Source organism: Saccostrea cucullata, unplaced genomic scaffold (genome assembly GCF_032062105.1).
Source record: "Saccostrea cucullata isolate Sc308-1 unplaced genomic scaffold, CSIRO_AGI_Scuc_v1 ctg465, whole genome shotgun sequence".
Classification (NCBI taxonomy): domain Eukaryota; kingdom Metazoa; phylum Mollusca; class Bivalvia; order Ostreida; family Ostreidae; genus Saccostrea; species Saccostrea cuccullata.
The window spans coordinates 672-26,066 of NW_026921069.1; the positions used below are offsets into that span (position 1 = coordinate 672).

Here is a 25,395-nt window from a genome sequence, read left to right on the forward strand (position 1 = left end):
GAAGTAGTGCAACGTTTTATCACATGAATTTTATGTCCAATTTCGGGTATTCTTTATAATGGCAATCAGTATGAGGGAATTGTCGACCTCTATATATTCGTACAATTAAGAAATCCACAAGTTTAATTTGCTTCTATCGAGGGGGAAAATGAGTTTTTATTTAGCATTAGATAAAAAATCGAAATGGAATAAGAGAGATGTATAGGCCTTTATAACAAGTAATTCTTTGTGTAAAGTAAAATAAAATCGAAACAAAACTACCAGAAAAGCTCGTAAACGAACATAAATTTTTTTGTCATTGCAATTCTTCAGATAAATCTATAAATTTTATTTTGAATACAAATGTAAGTACAAATTTAAGGTAAATTAACACTTATAAAAAATGCACATTTAAAGCAAATTTATAATATCTGAAGCACAGATTAACTCGATAGATTCCTCCAAATTTTCGAGACAGAACTTTTAGTCTTTCAGATTTCATTATAATATCAATATAAATATTTTAAAAAGTATAAATATTTATAATGCCCCTAAAACGGTTGCTTATACTTTAGTTCTTAAAGTACTATTCTTTATGATGTAAACCAGTATATCATATCAATAAGATAATTGGCACATGGGAACGTCATTAGTTATATTTCCTCCTCGTTTAAAGTACAAAAAATCCATCATACATATGTAGCAATCTGGTCTATTTCTTGAGAAACATTTTTTCGAGATAGAATATTTATCAATGGCACTTGAGCACATTTGTTGTTGTCATCATCCGATGTTCGATTGCAAAGAAAAATCTTGAAAAAATTCCCAAGAGCTCTTCTGTAATTTACACTCCATTTAACGTAATAAACAAAATTAAGACAGAATGAGAGGTAGTATATCATTTGACAAATCTGGACAATTGCCCAGCTATCTGGCGAGGGAGGTTCTTGCTGATTCTTCATGGACAAAACGATGGATCGAATTTTGTTCACACAAGATGGAACAGATAACACCATATAGGACGATCCTATGGCTAATAAAACCCGTGTAATTCTGGTCAGAGACTCGTTTCTGTTTCCTCTAGATTTATGCTTATGAGTTCTTGGATGGGTCATTGTACACCCCGGCTTACATGGAACTCGAAGTAAAATATGCTTAAGATAAACAGCACCCAAAAAGAAAGCCATAGTTATAAATGGAACGGCAAGTGTGATAATGATATCGATGTAGGTAAAGACATGTAGTGTTTCCTGATAATCTTTTCCGATATCACAATAAATCATTCCGTTCTCATTCTGCAGTTTTGTTGTCCACAAGGCAAATGAATACAAGAGAATAGCCGTGACTGCAAGTGACGTCACTATGACCCTTGCTTTGTAAACGGTGCAGACGATAACAGCATAACGAAGGTTAATCGTTACAACAAAGTTTTCGAAAGTGATACAGACGACATACCACACAGTAAGAAAGCTGCAGACATAAGTTATATAAATGATGGTCTGACATAAGACCTCTTGGTGAAATAACTGAACTTTGACGATCTCTAGCCACACGAAGAAATTTGAAAGGCAGAACACAAAACTGGTACAAGACAAGGCCGTCAGATAAACGTTTGACGAAGCATTCCTCAAAGGTTTCGAACAGAAAACAAACACGGATATAAAATTTCCGAGAAAGCCAAGAACACAAAGAATAGGTTGCACATACATATACATATACACGGTAAATAAATATAAATCAGAGGATGAATTAAATGTCGATTCGTTGCCTTTGCTTTGTTGCGTTAAGTTCAAGTAGTTAATCAACTTTGTACCAAAATCATCCTCAGGAACTGTATTCGCCATTCTTTTGCTTTGATGGTCTTTTATTGAATGTGTACTCATTAGTGCCGATAAAATTGGCCAGAGCTGGACTTCAGTGACGCTGTCCTTCTGCAAGGATTCAGTATTCCGGTTAATGGGAACTCTTTGGTTTATAGCTGGATACCACCATACATCGATTTTGCTCGCCAGAGAAGCTGTAATTACACTGCAAAAATACCAGAAGAAAAAGGTTAAGTAGAATTAATTCCATTATCGACGAATACATTCAGAGAATTAAGTATTTACTTTGCAGCCTGTACACTATAAAATAAGATTAGAAACACGTCTTACTGATTTATACTGACCAAACTGAAGATAAAAAAATAAGTATCGGGACAAGCATCCATCATGTCTTTTTGCAAACATGTTTCTTCCATGACATTTCTCAAAAATATTTGGAATAGCAATTGTGATTGATACCATAATCGTTTTTCCTACCTTGATTTTTCCTTTTCTTCGTTTTTTTATTATTCAATTTTATTTAAATTAAATTCTACTCTTTTGAAATGTCAGAATAACAAAAGTTAAAATGGAAGAGAGAAAAGTAAAAAAAAAAATTGATCAGGATCAAAAGTTGCTCAAAGGAAATCATATCCATTGAAGTGAAAATGTATCATTTAAGTTTTTTCTAGCAGTAATAAATTGATATATTATGTACAATAGAAGGATGAATTTGGACAGACACATTATATCTACATGTAAAAAACTTAATGAAGCAGTCGCCATAAAACTCTGAAGACATGAGACACTTTTAATCTCAGTCGCATTTTTCCATAGGAATAAATAGTAGAAAAGGGAGACAGATCAAAAGTGAGATAGTCTAAGTTTTATTGCCCCCAGGCCTGGTAAGTGATATTGACGATTAAAAAGATAATTGAAATGATGCTTTCTTGAAAATTAGGTTAACATTTCTTGTAAAATATCCAGTTGAAATATGAAGTAGATGTTTCAGATGTGCTATGTTTCAATTAAAACCTACTGGGCTATATTGTGTCGACATACGACAAACGAACGGCGTTACTATTCTTAATTGATTATACGTCTTCGATATATCTAAATGTCAAGTTGAAGGCCACAAGTGAATGAAATATATGAAGATAGCGAACAGTTTTCGAGATCAAAAGTCCAAAATTCGAGCAGATCAAACGAGGACCTCTAAAACATTAGAGGTGGGATTTAAATTCTCTTCCAAAAAAAGAGAGAAAATCGGATCAAAATTAGAATTGTCATCTTGAAATAATAAAAAAGAATATATTAAATTGAAAATTATTGCATCTGTTTTCCCTTTACAATGTACATTAAGCTTAAAATATTTTGTTAAAGAATATAGATGTATTCTTTTTTTCAGAATTTTATTTAACTCTTAAGACTTGTCAGTGACATTTTTGTGTAGTAATTTGTTGCAATTTCTTTTTTAAAAAAAAAGCATTTTGTTGTAAAAGAATAATTTTTGCTTCAAGATAATAAATTGTGGCAGACATTGTCATTACTGTGACACAAGTAACAAGTATAGAATTGAATTGTTGGAAAAGTAATGGGGAAAATTGCTGCAACAAACATTTTATCCATAAAAAAAATCCATTAATCATACCATTTAATAGGAAAAAAATTATGCAAAAAACCTTTTTAGTTCATATTTATCATTATACTAATCATGATCATGTTATCTAGTGATATATTTGTCAAATATTTTCGTATAAAATGTGTATCTCATGATATAGACTAAATGCTAGGCAATGGGATATAATATCAATCATTTACCAAAGCGACCGTAATTTGACAGAACGTTGTGCTTGTATAAAATCATCGTGCATCATAAAAAATGGCAAGATCAATATTTTCATGACAAGACTTTAAATTTCATGATGTGAATTAATGTGCGTCAAATTTAATGCTCTACTGGCATTGACACGAATATGTCATTCCTAAATTCTCTACAGCAGTGATTTTTATTGTTCAAAATGGGGGAATAAATTGCATTCTTTCTCAATGCGGAAGTTCCATGTGCGAAAATAACCTGTGGTTTGAATTATTTCCTGGCGGTTCAAAGTGTCTTAATATTAAATTTATAAACTATAATCAGGCTATCACAATTGTTTGGCGTTCAAGACTTTTAAATCTCCGTCAATAAGAAAATATCATGTTATGACACGTTAATTTTGGCATTGAATATTCGTTCATTTGAAATAAAAATTATATTGCTAGATTGACTGTTTTTGTAACAAATAAAACGTTTGATCTTTAAAACAAGAAATTTTTAAATATTCTTAACTCGTCTGCGAATAAAAAAGGTAATGATAAACCCTCTGAAAACGGGTTACATTTTTGAAAATCAATCAAACGTGTTAAGCATAATACATCCACATGTGAATAGACTTACACTAATTGGATAATATACGTATTAGATACAGGTATATAATGATTTTTTGTATATGATTACATGTACTTGCTTAAAATGTTAAAGGTAGACTTTCTTTCTTTATATATATATATATTTTTTGACCATTGTAGATTATAGGAATGTGTCGTTCTTTCTTAGTAAAAAGATCTCATTCAAAATATATTCTAGAGGTAGTGAATCAGATGTGCATAATAAAAAAAATTCCAAGGAACTTTTGAAACATTTGAAATCGCAAACGTTCAACAAACGACTGTAAAATTTATGGCATATCTTAGAAATCCCATTGAAGAAGCGTATATTAATTTGTACATTGTTTATTGATAAATGACGTCCTATAAATTCAATCAATGATTGGATTGATCGTTTTAGTGATGGAAGGCAGATGGGTTAAAAATGATACTTGTTATATTGCCCAGTGAAAGCAAGTTTGAAAAGACATGTGTTTTTAATTAAGCAATTTGCTACCAAAGACTTCCAATTTACACTTTGAAAAATAGTTGAATATTTCAACAATAATATAATTATCAAATACCTAAGATATCATTTACTTTTGATTTTAAACATATTAGATATGATAAAAAGGAGACACCCATTCTCTATCCACCTTGAATAAAAGTCTCTCCCGAGACAGAAGATTTGTGTTTTGATGGTCACCATGATTATATTTGGAAAGGATATTCCTATCCATCCATTCTGTTGCCGAGATTTGACCATTTTTGACAAATTAACTCTTCTTGATATAAAAATTAACTTACATGGAAAGAAATAAAAAACTCAGAAAAATATTTCACCTTTCTTGACAGAACGCTACGGAGGGGGTCACGTGACCGCTTATATCATGTGAATTGCGCATGAGAAGAACGGTGACAGATGTGCATTAAAATCGGAGAGGACCAATTTAAAATATTATCAACACTGAAACCAAATATTGTTTCTTTGATGCACGTTATTCAATTAGTTTGCGAACTTTTTTAATCACCCCTCGTAAGCAGACTTATTTTTGTTTTCAAATGAAGCATTATTTATTCAGTTTATTCAAAAACTTCTACATGAGAGGAAGAAACACTTGGTTTTGGCTTCAAGTTAACATTTAGGTATATTGACGACGTATTATCAATTAACAACAGTTACTCCCATTCGTATGTCGACACGATATACCCCATTAAGAATATCATCTGAAATTTATTCAATCCTCATTCTATATGCATTGAATAATGTAGATTCTTTTCTTTGGTAAACATTTATAACAAATGAGTCTTTTGCAAGACAATGTAATATATCTAAACAATGTATAAAAGTAGGCCTTAGTTGAGTTTATTGCTACTTTTATAAAAAAAAAAAATTTAAATTCGATGGAAATTAGTGAGATTTGTGAAATCCATATCTTCTTAAGGTGTGCTTTAAAATATTTGTAATAGAACGTTCTAATCAAATTATTTGTAAATAACAAAATGTTACAAACTATCAAATATGATTAATTAAAAAAACTACTTTTCTGAAGTTTAATTAAAAAAAGTAGACGTTGTAGAAAAAAAAATCTTTAATTCGATGGACCCCTCTCCAATTAACACATTCTATTTTCTTTAAAAGATTTTCCAATAAAAAAAAAACTACATTTCCACAGAGGGCCCCCTTTCTCATCTAATTAACACATTTTTTGTCGTCTTTATTAAACCCTTTGCTTCTTCTCTCAATCAGCTCTGCTAGTGAAAAAAAATCTATACAAAATTTCGGCCTCGTCAATTTACTTCTTAATCAAAGTTTACTCTTTGTAACAGAATCAGCACTGATTATGAGATAGACATAGTTAACTAAAAGAAAATGGGAACTGAATCCTTTATTTATACAAACCATTCGGCAATTATATTTTGACGCCTTCTTGACCAATGACAGTAATAAAGTTTAAGTATGGTTTGCAAAGAAAACGAAACCCTTCAAAAGTCGATATATTTTTTTTCAATATAACCTCCAGTGTCCCGATACTAATTAATTAGAAAAAGTTACCAGTTCACAACGGTCAACATCCTTGTAAAAGTCCTAGCAAAATTAAGCTTTTTTTATTCTCCTGGCCAGTAAATAAGAGATATATTTATGTAGAGAGCATCTCATTTCCGTCAAAAGTAATTACAGTGTAAACAAATTATTGTATTTGCACTATTGCTGATTTTGAAAAAAAAAAGTTTTGCATGCTACATGTAATTTAATGCTAGTAATCTAGTTTCCCTTATTTATTCTAATTATTACAATGGTACATCCTTTCTGTCTCAAAACTAGTTGAATCCAAAGCTACTTCTGTTATTGAAAGTAGATAACTGAATTTAATTGGAAAGAAATCGAAAACAAAAAAGAAAATGCTTAATTAGAAACCTTTTTTGTGTCTCGAAGTAAACTATCTTACCTGACGATAAACAAGCTGTTTTTCATTCTTATTTTAAAAATAATTGTCGATTTTATTTTCTAAATAACTCAATACTCTAAATTATGCAATATAAAGTAGATCAAATGTATTTATTGAAGTTATCACAACAAGTGTATCAATTGAACACGTGATTATGTCGTGTATATGAAGAGTGTCGGTCTGATTGGTTAAAGTATTTATAGAATACCTGTTCTCAAGTATTCTGTCAAAGCACGCACGCTTCAGCGTATGTAAAAGCTAAGGCTCTTTCTCAATGCAGTCAGACGTTTCCCCGCGCACCCACCCTCATAAGTATCATCTTTGTTTTTATTAATTATATGTTTTTATATTGTAAATTGTATGAGTTGGCAGGAAGGAAAGTTGGAAATGTGTATTTTGTATTTAATATTAAACTGCACTAACGAGAGCGCTTCTGTATCTATCACATACGTGTTGTTATTCATTTTATAAATTATTTATGATCGTTTGAGTTGAAACGAATAAGAACATAATTTTTACTCTAGTAACTCTAGCTTTTCTGATTTTTGTTTATGTAAATCTTGATTATACTAGTATCTTAATTTTGAGAATACTAATATAAAAAAATTAGGCTGTTTTTGGCTACAGACTGCAAAACATGTGATTTTCAGTACTTCCTATCTCAAATGAATTTTAAATTCGATTAATCCTATACAGAGATGAGAAAGAAGACTTTAAAACAATTGATCTCTTTTAATGTTAGCAAAGAAATTAGAAAAAGAAAATAGAAAAAAAAATATATGTTCTTTTTTAATTTAATAAAGATCCGTGAAAACTATTCTACATCAATTTTTTTCATCGTTTTCTTGATGTCGCTTCAATTCGACATTAAGAGGTAATAACGACGTGTTATGAACTGATAATGTTATGTTTTATTCCTTTAATATCTAAATTTTTTTTGGAACTCGAAATGAAAAACGCGACATAATTTCAAATACCTGTTTCAAATTTGAATAATTTAATTTCACTTGTATCAAGCAATTTCATTGGCTGAATCATTCAGAGGAACTTATAATATTTTGTATAATATAACTTGCCTACGTCACAATGAGTTACGTTAAAAACGTATTACTCCGCTTGACGTTACTTTTAAAATGTGCTATATTTGAAGCTTTTCTCGGAGGAAAAGTTGTATCATTGTATATACTGAAATTAAAGTTTATTTCAACTTATGTTATCCGATATAACATAACTTGGGGCAGTTTACGATTTTTTATAAACCGCTTCGCGGTTTATAAAGCGTAAACTGCCCCAAGTTATGTTATATCGTATAACATAAGTTGAAATAAGCTTCATTCCTTAAATATTTTAAATACTATAGATTGATACAAATGACAAACAGACATCTAACTTAATAATAAAGGTCATGACTTTAACTTTTCTATCATCTTTCATTATTTTTATGTAGGAATGTGCCGTTATCATCTACAAGTGGATAGACTGTCTCTACTCTCTAGTTAATCCCTTACCGATGATGAAGTTCCACGTACAATCATGGACTAGATAATGTTATTTTACTCATTGGTGTATTTGGACTGACTATCAAAGCTCAAAAGCCAGATCCTTTATTTTTCCTATGTACAGCTGTAGAGTCATCGTGGGTCATTACTTCTGCATAATTGTATAATGTTTATGATAAAATAATAATTCTACAATAATTATTAACAAGTAACTTGGGTGAAGCAGTTCTTTACCAGATTCCCCCTCTTGCTATACCTATCATGCCCCACTACCCCCTTCCCTTTTTTGATTTTAAAACTTTAGAATCTACACTACCCCAGGATGCTTCCACATAAGTTTTACCTTTCCTGGCCCTATGGTTCTTGAGAAGAAAATTTTTAAGGATTTGTTCTATATAAACTGGGATTTCCTATTGGGGCCCCGCCCTGCCCCTGGGGGTCATGATTTTAACAATTCAATATCTACACTACCCCAGGATGCTTCCACAAAAGTTTTAGCTTTCCTGGTCCAGTAGTACTTGAGAAGAAGATTTTTAAAGATTTGTTCTATATATTTCTATGTAAAACTTGGATTCCCTATTGTGGCCCCGCCCTACCCCCGGGGGTCATGATTTTAACACTTTAATATTTACACTACCCAAGGATGCTTCCACATAAGTTTCAGCTTTCCAGGCCAAGTGGTTCTTGAGAAGAAGAAATTTAAAGATTTGTTCTATATATTTCTATGTAAAACTTGGATTCCCTATTGTGGCCCCGCCCTACCCCCGGGGGTCATGATTTTAACAATTTAATATCTACACTACCCAAAGATGCTTCCACATAAGTTTCAGCTTTCCTGGCCCAGTGGTTCTTGAGAAGAATTTTTAGTGACCCCACCCTATTTTTGTCTTTTCTTGATTATCTCCCCTTGGAAGGTAACTTGGCCCTTCATTTTAACAATTTAAATTCCCCTTCTTCTAAGGATGCTTTGTACCAAGTTTGGTTAAAATTGGCCCATCGGTTCTTGAGAAGAAGTCAAAAATGTGAAAAGTTTACAGACGGACAGACAGACGGACGGACGACGGACAAAATGTGATCAGAAAAGCTCACTTGAGCCTTCGGCTCAGGTGAGCTAAAAAAGCAAAGTATAGAAAAAAATTGGACAAATAACTTTCGTGTGGAATTCATAATCGAGACAAAAGAATTTAATTTTACTTTTATTTCAAAATGGCAGAGTTCCATTAAAGAGCACCCTGTGCATTTTCCTATGAAATTCTCTTTTGAAGTAAGCATGGTCACAACACTGACCTAGAAAAAATCTCTGTCAAGAAGATAAAAAATGAGAGCGTGTGTGAAAACTCTACTTTTACAAAAGTCGCTTAAGGACTCATGTTTAAGGTATGAGTTTTATATGTGAAAAAAAACCCTCAACACTGTATATTTTTCAGATGGATCATTCAATAATTCAAAAGGACAAAAGGAGAGTTTAAATATAACAGCCATACAAGTCGATTAAAATTTGTGGGAACACAAAAAATATCGATGAAATGTGCCACATGATATCTGAAAATCCTAGATTTACAAGGAAAGACATTGTTAAAACACTAAATATTTCACTGTCACAGCATTTTATAGAATTATGACGAAGGATAAAAACAGTACATGTATTTCTTTCAGATAGGTGTCCTTTTCTTTTAACATAATGCCTTAGAGAAAACACACGTTAAATATGGCAACGGTCTATAAAAACAAATATTTTAACAAAATGTATAGAAGATTTGCTTAACTTAATTGATAAATGACAAAACATACGTGTACTTTTCATAGACTTAGAATGAGATCAATAATAAAAACTTGGAATGAAAGAAAAAAAGGTCATTTTATTATGGTAAAGAGAAGCAAGGTCTCCAAATATGTTTTAAGAGATTTCATGAATTTGAAGAGTTCTATTAAAACATCTACATTCATCCAAATGATGGACTAGCAATGATAATTTTCATGTTCGAATTGCACTATGGAAAGTTAAATAGATTAGAATTCTTGCAAAGGCAGTCCAAATATCGGTGAGCAGGGTAATTTCTCTGTACTTGACAAAGCAGCTGCAAATAAGCTTAGAGAAATTAAGATTTTGATGAAAAGATGGAAAACTGATTTTTTTTTTTTTTCATCACCCAGATTAGCTAGATCTGAGCCATTGTGAGATCCTTTTCATTCTCAAACGAATGGAAACAATCAAAGGAAAAATGTACAATATCAGATATACCATGAGAAATGGTATTCATAAGTGCCTTTGGAGCATTTCTAAAGATGAGCATCTCTAAAGACGATGAACATTTCTTTCTATTTATGGATACAAAGACCTAAGACATGTGTAAAGGGAAACAGCGAATTCATTGAGGGATTGAAACTAGACAGAAAATGTATTACATAATTTTCTTAATTTTAGAGGACATTTTGTTTTATTTATTGAACGACCCTCGTAAGTAAATTAAGAACAAAACCTTGAATTTTGTTGGTCAGGTAGAATTTTACGCACTGTTAACAACCGTCATCAATATCAGGTACGTGTACATTGTCAAAACGTGGGGGAAATCCATTCTAATATGTGAAAGATATAATGTACATACACAATAAATCAATCAACCATCAATTAATGAATTAAAGGTCAACATATTTTGAACTTATTTCTCGAATTATCAGGATTAAAGAGTTTGTTCTGATCCAGAAACCGTAAACTGGGAACAGACTGAAGTAAAAATTTATATTTTAGTTAGCTTGTCATTAATAAGAAATATGTTATAAAAGATTTACAGGTTTAATATTCCAAATTTAAACATTTAGCAAAAAAATTGTTTTGTTATGCAAATGATTTCAAAAGTTATAGCGATTTGAAATTTTGACTTAAGTCTATTTTCAGTGTATGGTAATTACTTTTTAGTAGATCAGCCAATTTACCCCAATTTATGATTCCTTTTGAAGACTGTGATAAATGAGCAAAGAAAATTATTGCAGGATATAGTCTTCAACCATTTTGAGAGTTTTAAGTGTGATTGCTGTACTTTATGATGTTAAGAGACATTTGAAAATAATACAATTCGATTCTTCCGTAGCTAGTTATTAAGTGAAGATGGATGTCTCTTTCTCAATTGACTTCTCATGCAACAAAACAATGAATATATTGCAATTACATGTATGAATTAATCGATTTTCTATAAATCGTATTTTTCAATCATTATTATTCAAAACTGTATTGTCTTTTGTATGAGATTTTACTATGAAATTATTTTCTTATCAAATAGCTTGAATTTCATAAACATTTCTTTTGATTTCATGAATTTTTGGCCTTTCAAGATTTTTTTTATAATAAGGTCATTATATAATTTATGCATTGACGAAGAATTTAACGAGACTGACAAAGTTATTTCTCGCAATATTTCTAATGTCAAAATCTTGTAGCTTATTATCCAGATACTATCGAAAGTTCTAGTTAAAAAGGAACTTGCCGTTGTAAGCAAAAGAACAATAAACAATTTTCTCTAAAGTCATTTGGCTTTTATAAAATGTAATTACGGTGTTCAATGTCTTGTCAAGTTAAAATAAAAATAAGTGATAACCTGCTTTTCTTTCTTTGAATCTTAAAAGACAAAAATTGTTTTTAAAAAAACATGCAGAGGTGTGTCTGTTTTAAAAATGTTTTAATGATGACATAAAAATGGATAAAGAAAGATATTTAATCATTTTCTTCGGTGTGAAGTTCTTGAAAACCGTTCATATAAAGCTGCTCCCTTTAATTAACAAGTCTTTACAGTTAAATTGGGGTATTTGAATAGTTTTATTAAAAAAATATATGGAGATTGCCAAGATCAAAAGTAAGAACAAAACAAAAAAGAACAATCCAAAACAACTTTCTCTAAAGTCATTTGTGCTTTTGGGAAATAAAATGTAATTAAATGTGTAAATAATGGTTACAATTGAAAAACGTGTCAACATTTGAATTAATGATAAATTGTTAAAGGTCATAAAAATAAGTGATAACCTGCTTTTAGCTTGTTTTTTAATAATTTACCTCGTTTAGAAATTGTTCATACGTAGAGCATGCTCTTACATATCGAATCAACTTTTAGGATATATGAATTCCGTGTGCAGGTGATGAAGGTGTGTCTGTAAGGGAATTTAAAAATGTTTTAATGTTTATCATTGAGCTTGCTTGGTAAATTAATTGGATAAAGAAACCTTGTGGTATATTTAGCTCATAGGATATATCTTCTGGTGTGAAATTACAATTAATAATTGACAATATCGTCGATATATCTAAATGTCGAGCTGAAGGCAATAGCACGTGTTTTATTCTTTTCACGTATAGGATTTTGGACAAATTCTGCTTCATATGAATACAAAAATAGGTCTGCTAATCACAGTTAAATGTTGGAAGGGTCCAAAAATCACATTGATATAGTTTCAGAAATTAAAAAAATATTTGTGTGTACAGTCAGAATGTTTTTTTAACAAAATAATTTTGCAAATGACCAATGAAAAAGTAGGTAAATTTACGACTTCTATTTCTGTTGGAAAAGCAGTTGTCAATGATATAAAAAAAGCCTAAACTTTATCCTGGGGAATGGTTTTGTATAAAGTTAAAAGGTCGTAAGTTCGTAAGCTGTGTATATGATAAAATCTTGTGATTTCAAATTGTCCAAAGTTTCCTTGGAATTTTAAAGTATCCACATTTGATTTACACCACTTCTTGAATATATTGTTGCACAGTACTGTTGAAGTGCCAGTGAGGAGAGAAGAGGCTTGGTTGAGTATTTACTCGAACCTGCTATGTATCTCTCTTTGTAAGGATTATTATAAGGTTTGGAATCCAAAATATATAAAAGGATTGTTCACCAAAAACGTTAACTTTTTGAATATTCCAACTTCTATTTAACCAAAACTGATTATTTTTTGCATACTGTTGGGAATCAACTTTTGATATTTTGACAAAATATAATAGGCCTGTGATTTCATATGCATATAAAAACAGCACTTTAAGGATGTTAAATATGTCAAATAGCATTGTCAATGAAGTTTTCTTTGTTATCAGGCTATACGGAAATATAATGTCAAAAATTTTACCTACATAAATACTCTATAATTTTGTATATTCGTGTTTAAAAATTCATTTATTTGACATCTTTAATGACAAATTTATGACAATGTTTAGCGGCAATGTGGAGCACAATTTTATCAAACAATAATATGTTGAGCGGGATATAACTCCTGTACATAGGGAAAAGAGATGTTAGCGATGAAATAACACTACTATTACTATGGGAAACAGGTTTATCTTTAGTTGAAGGGGTTTGAGGTTGACTTGACTGGTTATCCGATAGAAGAGAATAGACCACTTGAATAGAGACGAACTGAAAAGACAGAGGCAAAACGTCATAGGCCTACGTGTAGTTATCTTTAGTTGAAGGGGTTTTTGTTTCTAGTTATCCTAGAATTTGAATAAAAGTTGAAAAGACAGAAGCAAAACGTCATAGGCCAACGTGTAGACCGCTGTTAAACAATTCAATGAGTCAGGTTTATTATCAGAATTGTGAAATTTTCTGTTAAAAGAATAAACTTTGAAATCTTTCGGTAAAACTAGTAATTGAGATGTATAACTTGGTTACTAAAACAAAATTAAATACAGTGCAGTATATATTCTTAAATGAAAATTTTCCTCTCAGTTAAACAGCTAATTTGTTATATTCGTTTAACTGAGAGGAAAATTTTATTTATAGACATATATTTAATTGAAATTTTCAGACATAATTCAAAAAATGACGATCATGATGTATGCCAACTTTTAACTTTATAATTCTAGTGAAACAAAAGATATTGAAAATGTTCTCTTTTTTTGGGGGGGGGGGGGGCTCAAAATAGTAGTCCAAATTCATTTCGGTGATCTTAAAAATATTCAAAACTGATATACGATTTTAAGTCCTGGAAACTAAGTTGGATTACTACTTCTAAAAATCCAATTTCTAAAATACAATGTATATAATGATCCTTATAGTAACCTGCTTTGTCAACAGGGGTCAGTTCGTATTTTGTTCGGGTATATCTAATTAAACACCTTACTTAAAGTAAAATACTACCCCATAATGCTAAACCCCTCCGTACGTAATAAGCGACCATTCTTTCATCCTAAAGCTTTATTAAACCTCTAATAGCTAATTGATCAAAAGAAATCTATTGCAAATGTTGTTTTAGCCATTCTTCTCACGTTCAACTTCTGCAATACAATCAGTGCTCACTGTTACACAGTACACGCGAGGGAAATGAACTATGCATTACTATATATGCGGCAACATGTTTAAGCAATGAATGTTTTAAGTTTTAACTTAGATTTCCGGGAAGATAATTCTAAATTTAAGTTATAGATGTTTGTTTTTTCAATAGACTCCAAAAAAATATAGAAAGACTAATAAAGAAGTAAACCGATCAATTCAGATGGAGCAACATCCGTGCAAGGACAAGACCATAACTATGTGTATATTCTAAACATCGTTCTCTTGTTTCTGTCAGTCAAGTTTATCGTACGAGTAGAGCAAAAATTATTTACCATTTCTGTCAATAATATCTAGTTTTGAATATTTTCTTCGCAATTGCCATGTCTTTTGCAATGTAATGATAATACCTTTTTTCTTCACATAGTTAACAACATTTGAATAAAAATTAAAAGAAACCAATTTGAATTAAAAGTTTAAAATTAAAATTTAATACATACAACCGATTCTAACTTCTATTTTGGATGAATTTGAAACAATTTCGATTGAATTGGAAGAAGTAATAAGATACAAATAATTCAGTAAAATCTTTTTAGACGTGGATCTATTACTTTTTTTAATTTCATGAAAACACGTTCTTGTAATCGATCTCTACGACAATTAAAAAACAGAATCAAAGTCATTCCATTTTATTGCCCACATAGGACAGAAAAGCTAATTCAAAGCAAAAATCTTAAGTTTAGAAACATTGGTATGAAAATAAAAACGAGGGAAAAACTATTTGGGTAATTTGGTATCTTTAGTAACGTTTTATCAAAAAATGTATTCTCTGAATGCCAAAACACATGAGTTCTATTTAATCATATAATAGATGTGTCAATCGTCATTAGGAATACATCCATAAAACACAAAACAACTTGCATTAGTTACACTGATTTTTACTTAAACTATGACCATGGACTAGATATGACCATTAGCTTATCAATGCATTTGGATTGACAAAAGAAGATAAAAGCTTGTTAGCGCAGACGTGTGCTAATGTACATTATTTCCATTGGAACCGTCGTCTGCCATCACTTCTGTAAAATGACAATGATAAGGTAATAATTCTACAATTAGGAGGTAAAAACTAATCACAAATGATGTAGATAGCAGAAAAAAGAATTCACATTTCAGGAAAAATCAACTTGCGCTAAGACTTTTAAAAGGATTAAATAAGCGGTCCGGTTTCCAAAGACTACGCGCTAAATTTTATAATCACCATTGATTGCTGGAGAGTTTAAAAGCAAAGCATGTAAATGATTAGCATGACTGTATCAAGGTGAATTTTTTATTTTTAATACAATGTGACGCAGGTTTTTTCAAATAAGTTTTTGCGGGAACAACAATTTAAGATCCTTTCTTACTCGGAAAAAAGTCCATTACCTAAGAGAAATAAATAGAAATTGTTTTAAATAATTCTTTACAAAATATTCCTTTCTTCATTCCGTACATGCAAAGTAGTTTGTTGCTCCAAGGCAAAATTGAAAATGTAAACATTGTAAATATTTATGTCGATATAAAAACAATGTTAAAAAGCTTCTTAGTCTGTGCCAGTCTGGAATGTTTTATGAATTGTGTGATGATAACTTCTTTTTACCTTCGCTATATCATAACTGGGAGCATTTTTCTTAAATCACGAAAGAAGAGAGACGATTTTGCGTCATGTGAGATATTTTCAGTTTGAAATTATAATTACATTAGATTATCAATACAGCCTTGTCCAAACACCAACCTTCTAATCAACGGGCCATTGCTTTCACAACTTCGAAGAAGCATCTTTGTTCATTGTGATCATGCACTTAGTTTGCTTCCTTAATTGTCCACAACAGAGAACAATATTTTAAAGATTTTAAAGAAATTAAGCATCTTCCTTACATAAGCAATACAGTCCCTATATCAGAATCACTGACCCTGGGGCCATGAATTTCATACCTATGGAATTAAGAGGAATCAATGCCATGCACTTTCTTTGCTTGCTAAATACCTAAGGAGAAGGGAAAGGATTTTAAAAAGAAATCACGCATTTTTACTAAAGGATTAATTGATTGCATTTTGTTTTACGTCCCATTCGAGAATGTTTCACTTCACACCGCAGAAGGGCTTCAAATTTAGACCTTTACTCGGTACTCAGGGCTATTGAGCAGTGAAAGATCTTTATCGTATCAATGCCTGCCTTGACATGGGACGTCGGTTTTTAAGGTCTAATCCGAAGGATCCACAACTTTCACTTCAAGTGCCAAGTGCATGGCGAAGAAACAGGTACTCCCCATTTTTATCGACTTAGATCAGTCGCGCCGAGATCCGAACTCACGACTTCCCGATCACGAAACGAGCGCTCTACCGCCTGAACGATTTTACTATATGATCAAAGGAGACAAACCGAACTCCAGACCTAACTCCAGTCCACTTGACCAAGGGCAATTATTTTCACAACTTTAGATAAGGAATCGATGCTTTTTGTCATCATTCGAACAGTATAACTGATATCAAAAGTGAAGATAAAGTTTATTAAAGTTTGCACTACATTTGATCGTTTACATCCACTAATATGACGTACAGGGGAGAGAGGAATACCAAATTCACAAATTTTATTCTCCAATACCCCCAACCCCTCAATATGTTATATGCTAAATTTAAAATTGGTAGAGTGTTTCACAGATCTAGCTGAAAATGTGTAAATGTTAAAGCACAAAACGCAAGACGACGAACGAAACGAGATAGCAATAGAGCACCAGAGTGACCCCGGTGTAAAACAAAATTTGAAGCAAGTTCTATACATGTAATTCCTGCATTAATTTTATTTATATTTTTCTATACTTTGAAGGAACCTTCTTAATTTTTTTTTATTATCGTCTAGTCCTGCCTCTGTGGAAAGTATATATATTTTTGTATGTCACGGAACTGACAATTTATCTAAACAACGATTTAACCATCATTAATTGAAGATATTTTTATAAATTATTACAGAAGAAGGAAAAGGCGAGAAATATCAATTTGATAATGAATTGGGTGAAATCTTAAGTCTTTATGTTGGTCATTTGAAAATTGTTGTAAAAGAAATAATAAAGCTGTGAACATTAATTTTTTTTTCAATATATCCCTTTCTTACCTTTAGGTATGCAAATGACATCAATTTTCTGTTTTGAAAGAAACGTCTGAAAGTTTTTTTTTAAACCCTCAGTGTGTACATGTATATTATGCTTTATATTAAACACATGGTTTCCTGACTTTTTGCTTTAAGATAAACCTATTAGTGTATACAAAATTGTATCATCATGAGTAATTGAAAATCGCATATATTTTTACTATTTTTAGCTAGAAACTTGCAACTAGGTTTAAGGCCGTTGAGTCCAACTCGATAAATATCAATGAACTTTTTTTTCTACCCTCGTTCATATTCAAGTCATTTTAACATGTTTGTATGGTTGTATTATTTTGGCTTTGACAGCAACAAAAATAAATATCTAGGAAAAGAAAAAGGATATCTATCAAACACTTTATAAGTAATTCTAAAATACTTTTAAATAAGACTCGTCAGATTGGTGCCTCTGGTTCCTTAATTACGAGTCTCTGTATTAATTCAAACATATACAACAAATATATATATAATTTCCAAAGTCTTTCTTTTTACAGAAATTGATATAAAATGAAAAACGATACGTTCCAAGCAGTATATTATGAAAGTCAGAGACAGTATAATTACGTTGCCTTTCTTTTAAATAAGTTCCTCGGTTCTTTATAATGATAAAATTCACAAAATTCTCCGAAAGCCTTCTTTAAAATAAGATTTATCGATAGCTATAAGGAAAAAAAAAAACAAATTCAAACCTTACAAACAAAGATACATTGCGGGTTCCAGTAAATGCTCAACCAAGCCTTTTTCTTTACTCCTCACCAAGATATTGACAGTAGTCAAGGAAAAACTTCAAGATCACTGTGCAACAATATATTCAAGAAGTGGTGTGAATCAGATGTGGATACTAAAAAATTCCAAAGAACTTTTGGACAATTTGAAATCACAAGATTTTATCAAAATCAACAGCTTAAAAACTTACGACTTTTCAACTTTATACACAACCACTCCCCACGTTAAATTAAAGTCCAGGCTTTTTTATATCATTGATAGCTGCTTTTTCAATAAAAATGGAACTCATTACTTTACTTATCTGGTCATTGGTCATTTGCAAAATTATTTTGTTAAAACACATTCTGATTGCACACACAAGAAGTTTGAAGTGGACATCAAAAAAGATGCTTGAGTTTCTGATTGACAATGCCTATGTGCTTTTTGAGACCAGAACTTCCAACAATATATTGGAATTCCCAAATGAATGAGTACCAATTGCGCTCCGTTATTAGCAGACCTATTTTTGTATTCATATGAAGCAGAAGTTGTGCAAAATCTTATGCGTGAAAAGAAGAAAACACTTGCTGTGGTCTTCAACTCAACATTTAGATATATCGACGACGTATTGTCAATTTACAATGGTAATTTCCATTCCTATGTCGATACGATGTATCCTGGTGATCTTGAAATAAAAGATACCACAGAATCTGGCACATCTACTAAGTATTTCATACTAGGATATTTTACTTGAAAAAAAAAACGTTAATGTTAATCTAACAACCAAGCTATGTGATAAACGTGATGGCTTTAACTTTTCTATCGTCAACCTCCCTTACTTATGCAGCAATATACCTTCATCACCTGCATACGGCGTGTATATATCTCAAATGCTTCGATACGCAAGAGCATGCTCTACGTATGAACAATTTCTAAAACGAGGAAAATTATTGAAAAACAAGTTGATGAAACAAGAATATCAGCAGTCTCGTTTAAAGTCATCATTAAGTTAGTTCTTTGGTCGATACGCTTACCTTGTCAGCAAATACAATTTATCATTGAATCAAAAGCTGACTGACGTTTTTCATACTAATTGTTAGTCCATTATGTATTTATACACTGAATTGACGACGGATTTTCCGTTATTTCCCGTTCATGACAAGGAGCACACGGCGGGTGTGACCGGTTAGCAGCGGTTGCTCACTCCTCCATAGCACCTGATCCCACCTCTGATGTTTTAGAGGTCCGTGTTTGCTCAGCTCCTGTTTTGTATTGTTTTATGGACTTTGATATTGAATACTGTTGGTTATCTTCAGATCCTTCATTTCTACCACACAATATTTATAAAGAGTGTTATAAGTTAAAAAAAACAATTCTTCATTTGTTCTTGACGCAGACTCGACTCATCAGTAAATACATTGATTCAAACTGACAATCTCATGTTTATCTACACTCATCCTCTTGACAGGAAAAAAAATGTGTCATTTCCCATTTATACTCCGAGCTGGACACCAAATACTGTAACAGCAAAATAAAACTGTTGATGCAGATGGAAGTCAGAGAGACAAATTGAAAGATTGGTGAAGTCAATCCAAAGACTTTGACGCACGGCATTGCTTTGATAATTGATCCCATAGAATGAGAATACTGAGTGTCTAATCCCGTTTGACATGATGCTATGTTGATAAGTAAGACAATCATAAAAGTAAATCAGAAACGGGTATTTCTTTGTAATAAACAAAATAAAACATTGAAAAACATGTTATATGATAGTTCGATACTGCTATACTATCGTAAGGATATTATTAATTTTTTTATGAACTACAGGGTTGTTCGATTAATATTATCGTTTGATTTCAGTTATTTTTTCATGGTTTACGTCATGTTTGCATGGTAAAGCTTATATTGTACAAACACTTCATATTTCACTTTAAAAATAGTTCAATTTTATTGTACGATCTTGTTTTATTTGCACAAAAATTTAAGTTATTTAATCCAATGAACTAATGTCCCCCTTTTGGAAGAATGTTCACGAGTGATTTAACCAGACTGGTACGGAGCAGTGGAATTTAGTTCTTTTAATGTATATTTGAATGATATATTTAGTAACCAAGCAATTGTTAATTCGTTCCTTTAACCAGGACATAGAAAAATTGCCCTAGGGCCGAATCTCACTCTGGTTTTTGCTCCAATTTTTAGCTGTCTGAAATTCAGTGCAATTTGCAACCTCCTGAAAGTGCAGTGAGTGGGAAGTGAAAAACGTGTTGTTTTTTTTTTAAGTATTATTAATTACTTACATGTAACATTATATTGTTCAAATTGTAAAATTATCTAAGTATATAAAATTTACCAAAAAGACTTTTTTTCTTTAAAAAAAAGAAGAAAACTGATTGCTATAAATAAATTATATCTTTCTATCTACGATCACTTGGATCTACTGACTTCATGTGGATGTCAATAACAGGTCAACTACAAAGTTTGATGTGAAATTCCAGGTAAAAAATATATTTCACTGGAGGTACGTTTTTTATGATGACAGCAAATTAATATCTCACCTGTTACAAGAATTTGATGTGATATCAGAAAAATAACAAAGATAATGCTATTGAAAAACAGAAATCTAAGAAATTGTTATGTTATGTCAGAAAATATTAATAAATTTTTGCATTGACTGACTGACGATTTTCATATCAATTGTTAGTCCATTATTTATCCACTAAATTGACGAGGGATTTTTTCGTTATTTTCCGATCATGACAAGGAGCACATGGCAGGCGTGACCGGTCGGCAGGGGATGCCCCCTCCTCCATAGAGGTCTGTGTTTGCTATGCCCCTATTTTGTATGGTTTAAAGAACTACTTTTCGTTATCTCCATATATTTCATGAATTCAAAACTGAAAAAAGGAGTTTTTTCATACGTAGAGCATGTATTTGTGTATAGAATCAACAGATCATACGAGATAAAAACCTCGGATGCTTATGATAAGGGTATATGGTTGAGCAGAGTAAAGCCTTCCACGAAAGGGTCCCTCTTTTCACGTGTAAACATGTATTAAAAGGGACAAAATTGATTTAAAAACAGTTTGACAATTATGTTTCTCTTTATTCTGATAGATCGGATTTTGATATTAGCTTGTATTGCTCAAATGAGAGTTAGAAACAAAAAATAGAATTCTTGAGTTTTGTTATTAATTGCATTCCAACGTAAGATTTTTTTTTTAAATAATGGCAACTGGTATGGGGTATCTAAAAAACATCTGTATACAAAAATGGCACTCTACCACTCTATTCTTCTAAGTTCCAAGTAAGTTCTCAAGGAATCCACATATTGGACAGAAATGGCGTAAAGATATAAGTAAATAGCATATTATAATTCACAGTCTAATAAGATTGAATGTGGGAAAGACTGACAATAGAATATTTCCAGAGAGACCTTACTAAAATAAAAAAAAACTTTGGAAGAATTTGGGGGAAAAGCTCTTGAGATGATATTTTACACCTTTTATGGAAGTGTTGCAAATTGAAAGGAGAGAGGCATAGCTCGATGAATTTTGAATACAAAGGTTTCAACAAACTTTTTGAAAAAAGATGCGTACTAATAAATTCTATAATTTGTTAAGATCCATACACCTGCCATTTCATAAAAAATCTATTTTCCAACAGTTACAGCTTACAATAAAAAAAAGTTCAGTCCTCAATCGTCGTTTGTTGCAAATCAATTGTTGTAAAATATTCTTGAAAGGACGTTTTTTAAGCAATCAAATACTGAATGACTGAAATTATGCACTTATTATCCACTCAGTGTCAATTGGCTATTAAAAATATGATGTCATTTTTATTGTAATTGAACTGAGTAATGCCCTCTAAATGGATATCGATGTTACGCCAACAATAGTAATCAAGAAAAATTAACAACATTGCAAAATGGATTTGAAGATAAGTTCGATGGTGGTGAATCTTATATTATCGACTTTAATTAGACTCAGCCAAAGTGAAATCGGACAATTTCACGGATATCGCCTTCACTGCTTGTGATAATTTTACTGCAAGCTGACAACACGAAACCATCTAGACTGTGCCTTAAAAGAATCTGTAATGAAATGAAATATGTTACTACCATTTATGGAATTGTAAATGAAGTGTAAACATATCTTGAAGATATGGTCAGCAACAGTTTGCTCCATTCCATATGGATAATGAAATGGACAGAGAAAACGAACAGTATTCAAGCTCAATAGTCCATTCAAATAATAAAAAATAAGAGCAGGGCACACAAATTCCTCTAAAATATCAGAGGAGGGATCAGGTGCCATGGAGGAGTGAGCATCCCTGTCGACCGGTCAAACCGCCGTATGTCCCTTGTCGTGACCGGAAATTGAACATTCAGTTTTCTATGATATCAAAACTCCCAGTGTTTTATTGATCATTAGGAATGATTGTATAAAGTAAAGGTATGTCGTTTATGTTGATGTTATGTAAACGTTAATCAGATAGAGGTTTTGAGGAGCTCTCTCTTAGATTTAGTGAATTTCTAGACGTAGAATTAAAACAAAACTCTTCCTAAAAGAAAATTTTGATAAAAAGCATGTCGCCAACTCATCCAGGGTAGGAAAAGCAAGAGACATAAATACAAAAAATTCCGTAAAAAAGGGCATACTCTGCAGTTTTGAAAATTGACATTGAAGTGTATCTTATTTATTATCCTTTTAACTGAAGATTCAGAAACCCTCTGCTCACTCATATGAAATGTTGCTTGAACTTTAATGACTTTCCAAAAGAAAAGTATTTTATAAGTAAATTATAGCATAGCTTGCAGGGCAAAATTGGACGTAAAGACACTTCAAATTGTCAAAGAAGATGGGAGAACAAGGCGGTCAGAATGCGTATAGCATCAGATATTAAGAAATCATATTCAATATGTGAATTGAGTATTTAAGTTAACTTCTCATTATTAAAATTTATGAAATTATGAGAAAAAAAACCTTTTCTGAGAGAAAAAAAAAATCGTAAAAATGTTTATTTTATAAAAATATAAAATGATATTCGTGGGATTCGAACCCCTAGTAATAAAAACCGACGTATCATACTGCCTTGAGACTAACGCGCTAACCACTATGCTATATGGCTCATGATGAAATTTGGCATTTCAATCGTGTTTGTAATATGACCCTTGACTTAATGGACTTGAAGTATTTCTCGGAAAGATGCGACTGTTTTGTCATAAAAGTGTACTTTTAAGGTATAATGGGTCTTTGCTCCATGTTTTGTAAACCAAAAAATGTATATTTTTCTTTCAGGATTATCTTTCAAAAAAATGGAGCGAAGACCCACCCATATTGAAAAATCTTGTTAAAGTATAAGAAAATGATCGTTTTTGTTCTTTTTTTGTGTGTATGCTTTTTCATTGGCAAATCTCGTATTTTCAGGCTTTGTGAGATTTTTGTAAATTATAGAGATTTTACATTAAGTATACTTTAATATAAATGAAAAATCTAATAAAATTTGGATATAATTGAGATTAAATTTAACACTTCTTATCTGTCGCACTATAGGCATTTTGTCCGCCTTATCCCCATCTTCTTTATAAAGGAATAATAGACATTTATGTCGTTAAGAGTTCTCTCTCTTATCAGAATATCGATGTACCTTAACTCGTATTGCAATTAATACTAATTGTGAAAAATCATTTGATTTGCATAATTCATGATTAAAATATTTGCATTTTTCCAATTATGCAATTGTTTACACTATGAATTGTGTTAAAGAAAGCATAATTAATTTTCTAATGGCAAAGTCTCGTCAAAATTAGTCTTTGGATACGTTATTGAATACAGAATAAGTGTTAATGGACTTGCTGTAGCTCAAATTCATGCGAAGATGCCACGTTAGATCAGTCGGTAGAATGTCGTAGGTTAGATCCTCGGCCGCGACTAACATAAGTCGATATGAAAAGGAAGCAACTTTCCATCGCCAAGCGCTCGGCTCTTTGAAGTGAACGTTGTTTGTCCTTCAAATGAGACCTTAAAAATCGAGGCCCCGTATGATGACAGACGTTGATACGATCAAGATCCCTCGCTGCTCAAATGACCCTAAGTGCCAATGGAATGTCTACAATTGAAGCCCTTCACTGGTATGTGGTGGTATCACTTTATGATTGAAACATTCTCTTAAGTCGTTCTACAATCAAGATGGCATTTGCCCGGCGATATCTTGGAGATGGAATGATTCAGTCCATCTTTTGATTACTTTTAAGTAACAATAGTCAAAATACAATCTACTTTCACCGAGAAAGCTCTGATTTCATGGCAAAAACTGAAACACTTAAACCTCATGCAAAATGTAGTCAGTTATTACGTTACATTCCTGAAAAGCCGCAGCTGTCGGAGAACCATACTCCAAGTAAACTACTAATTGTTTTGTTGAAAATATCTCCGCTTACTAAAATGTACTCTGCTAGATGGTTTCAAAATCTGGTCCTTAGATAGACATTCAACATAAGAATGGTTGAAGCCACTAAAAAAATCCTTAAGTACGCAAGGCAGTCTGTGACAGGTTTTGACAATTTAATACTGTTTGTTTTTCTGCAACAAGTATTATCATTTGAGTCCGGTTACGATTAGATTGCTTATAGTCTCATCACAAGAGCACGTTATCTTATCCTCTTTCAATGAATAAAAAATCTGCAAAAAGTATTTCACCTTTGTGAAATTACTACATTTAAATTGTAAATGGACCACCTATCGAAAAAGGTGTACATTTATTGCACACAGAAAAAACTGGCTATTTTCCACACAGAGATTTAAACGACACCTCAAAAGTTTGCTATCTCTGTTATTCTAACTTATTGTTTAACTACATGTATTTCCACTACAAAAGAATCATCTACGAAAAAATTGATAGGTATTAATTAAAGAAACTTTTTTAAAAAAATAGAACTTTGATGCATTAGAAAGAAAAAATTAATTAGAGAAATAAGTGCATAACCACAGCTTTTTGTGAAACATAAGGAAATAACGAACAGTATTTAAGATCATAAGTCCATGTGAGCAATAGTTTCGACTGTGGGTGGCACTGTAGCTCTCTTGTCTATCTTTTTTGTTTTCGGATAGCTTCAGTATTGCATTAATGAGA

General features: G+C 31.6%; 1 protein-coding gene across 1 annotated transcript in view; it reads right to left on the minus strand.

Moving 5' to 3' along the window:
- Positions 1-390: 390 nt before the first annotated feature.
- The window catches only part of LOC134259097 (mu-type opioid receptor-like), a 30,496-nt gene continuing 5,491 nt past the window's right edge, over positions 391-25,395 (minus strand). The window contains exon 2 of the mRNA XM_062741693.1: positions 391-2,007. Within this exon, the coding sequence (XP_062597677.1) occupies positions 669-1,862 (1,194 nt within the window). The 5' untranslated portion in view covers positions 1,863-2,007 and the 3' untranslated portion in view covers positions 391-668. The remainder of the gene's footprint in view (positions 2,008-25,395) is intronic.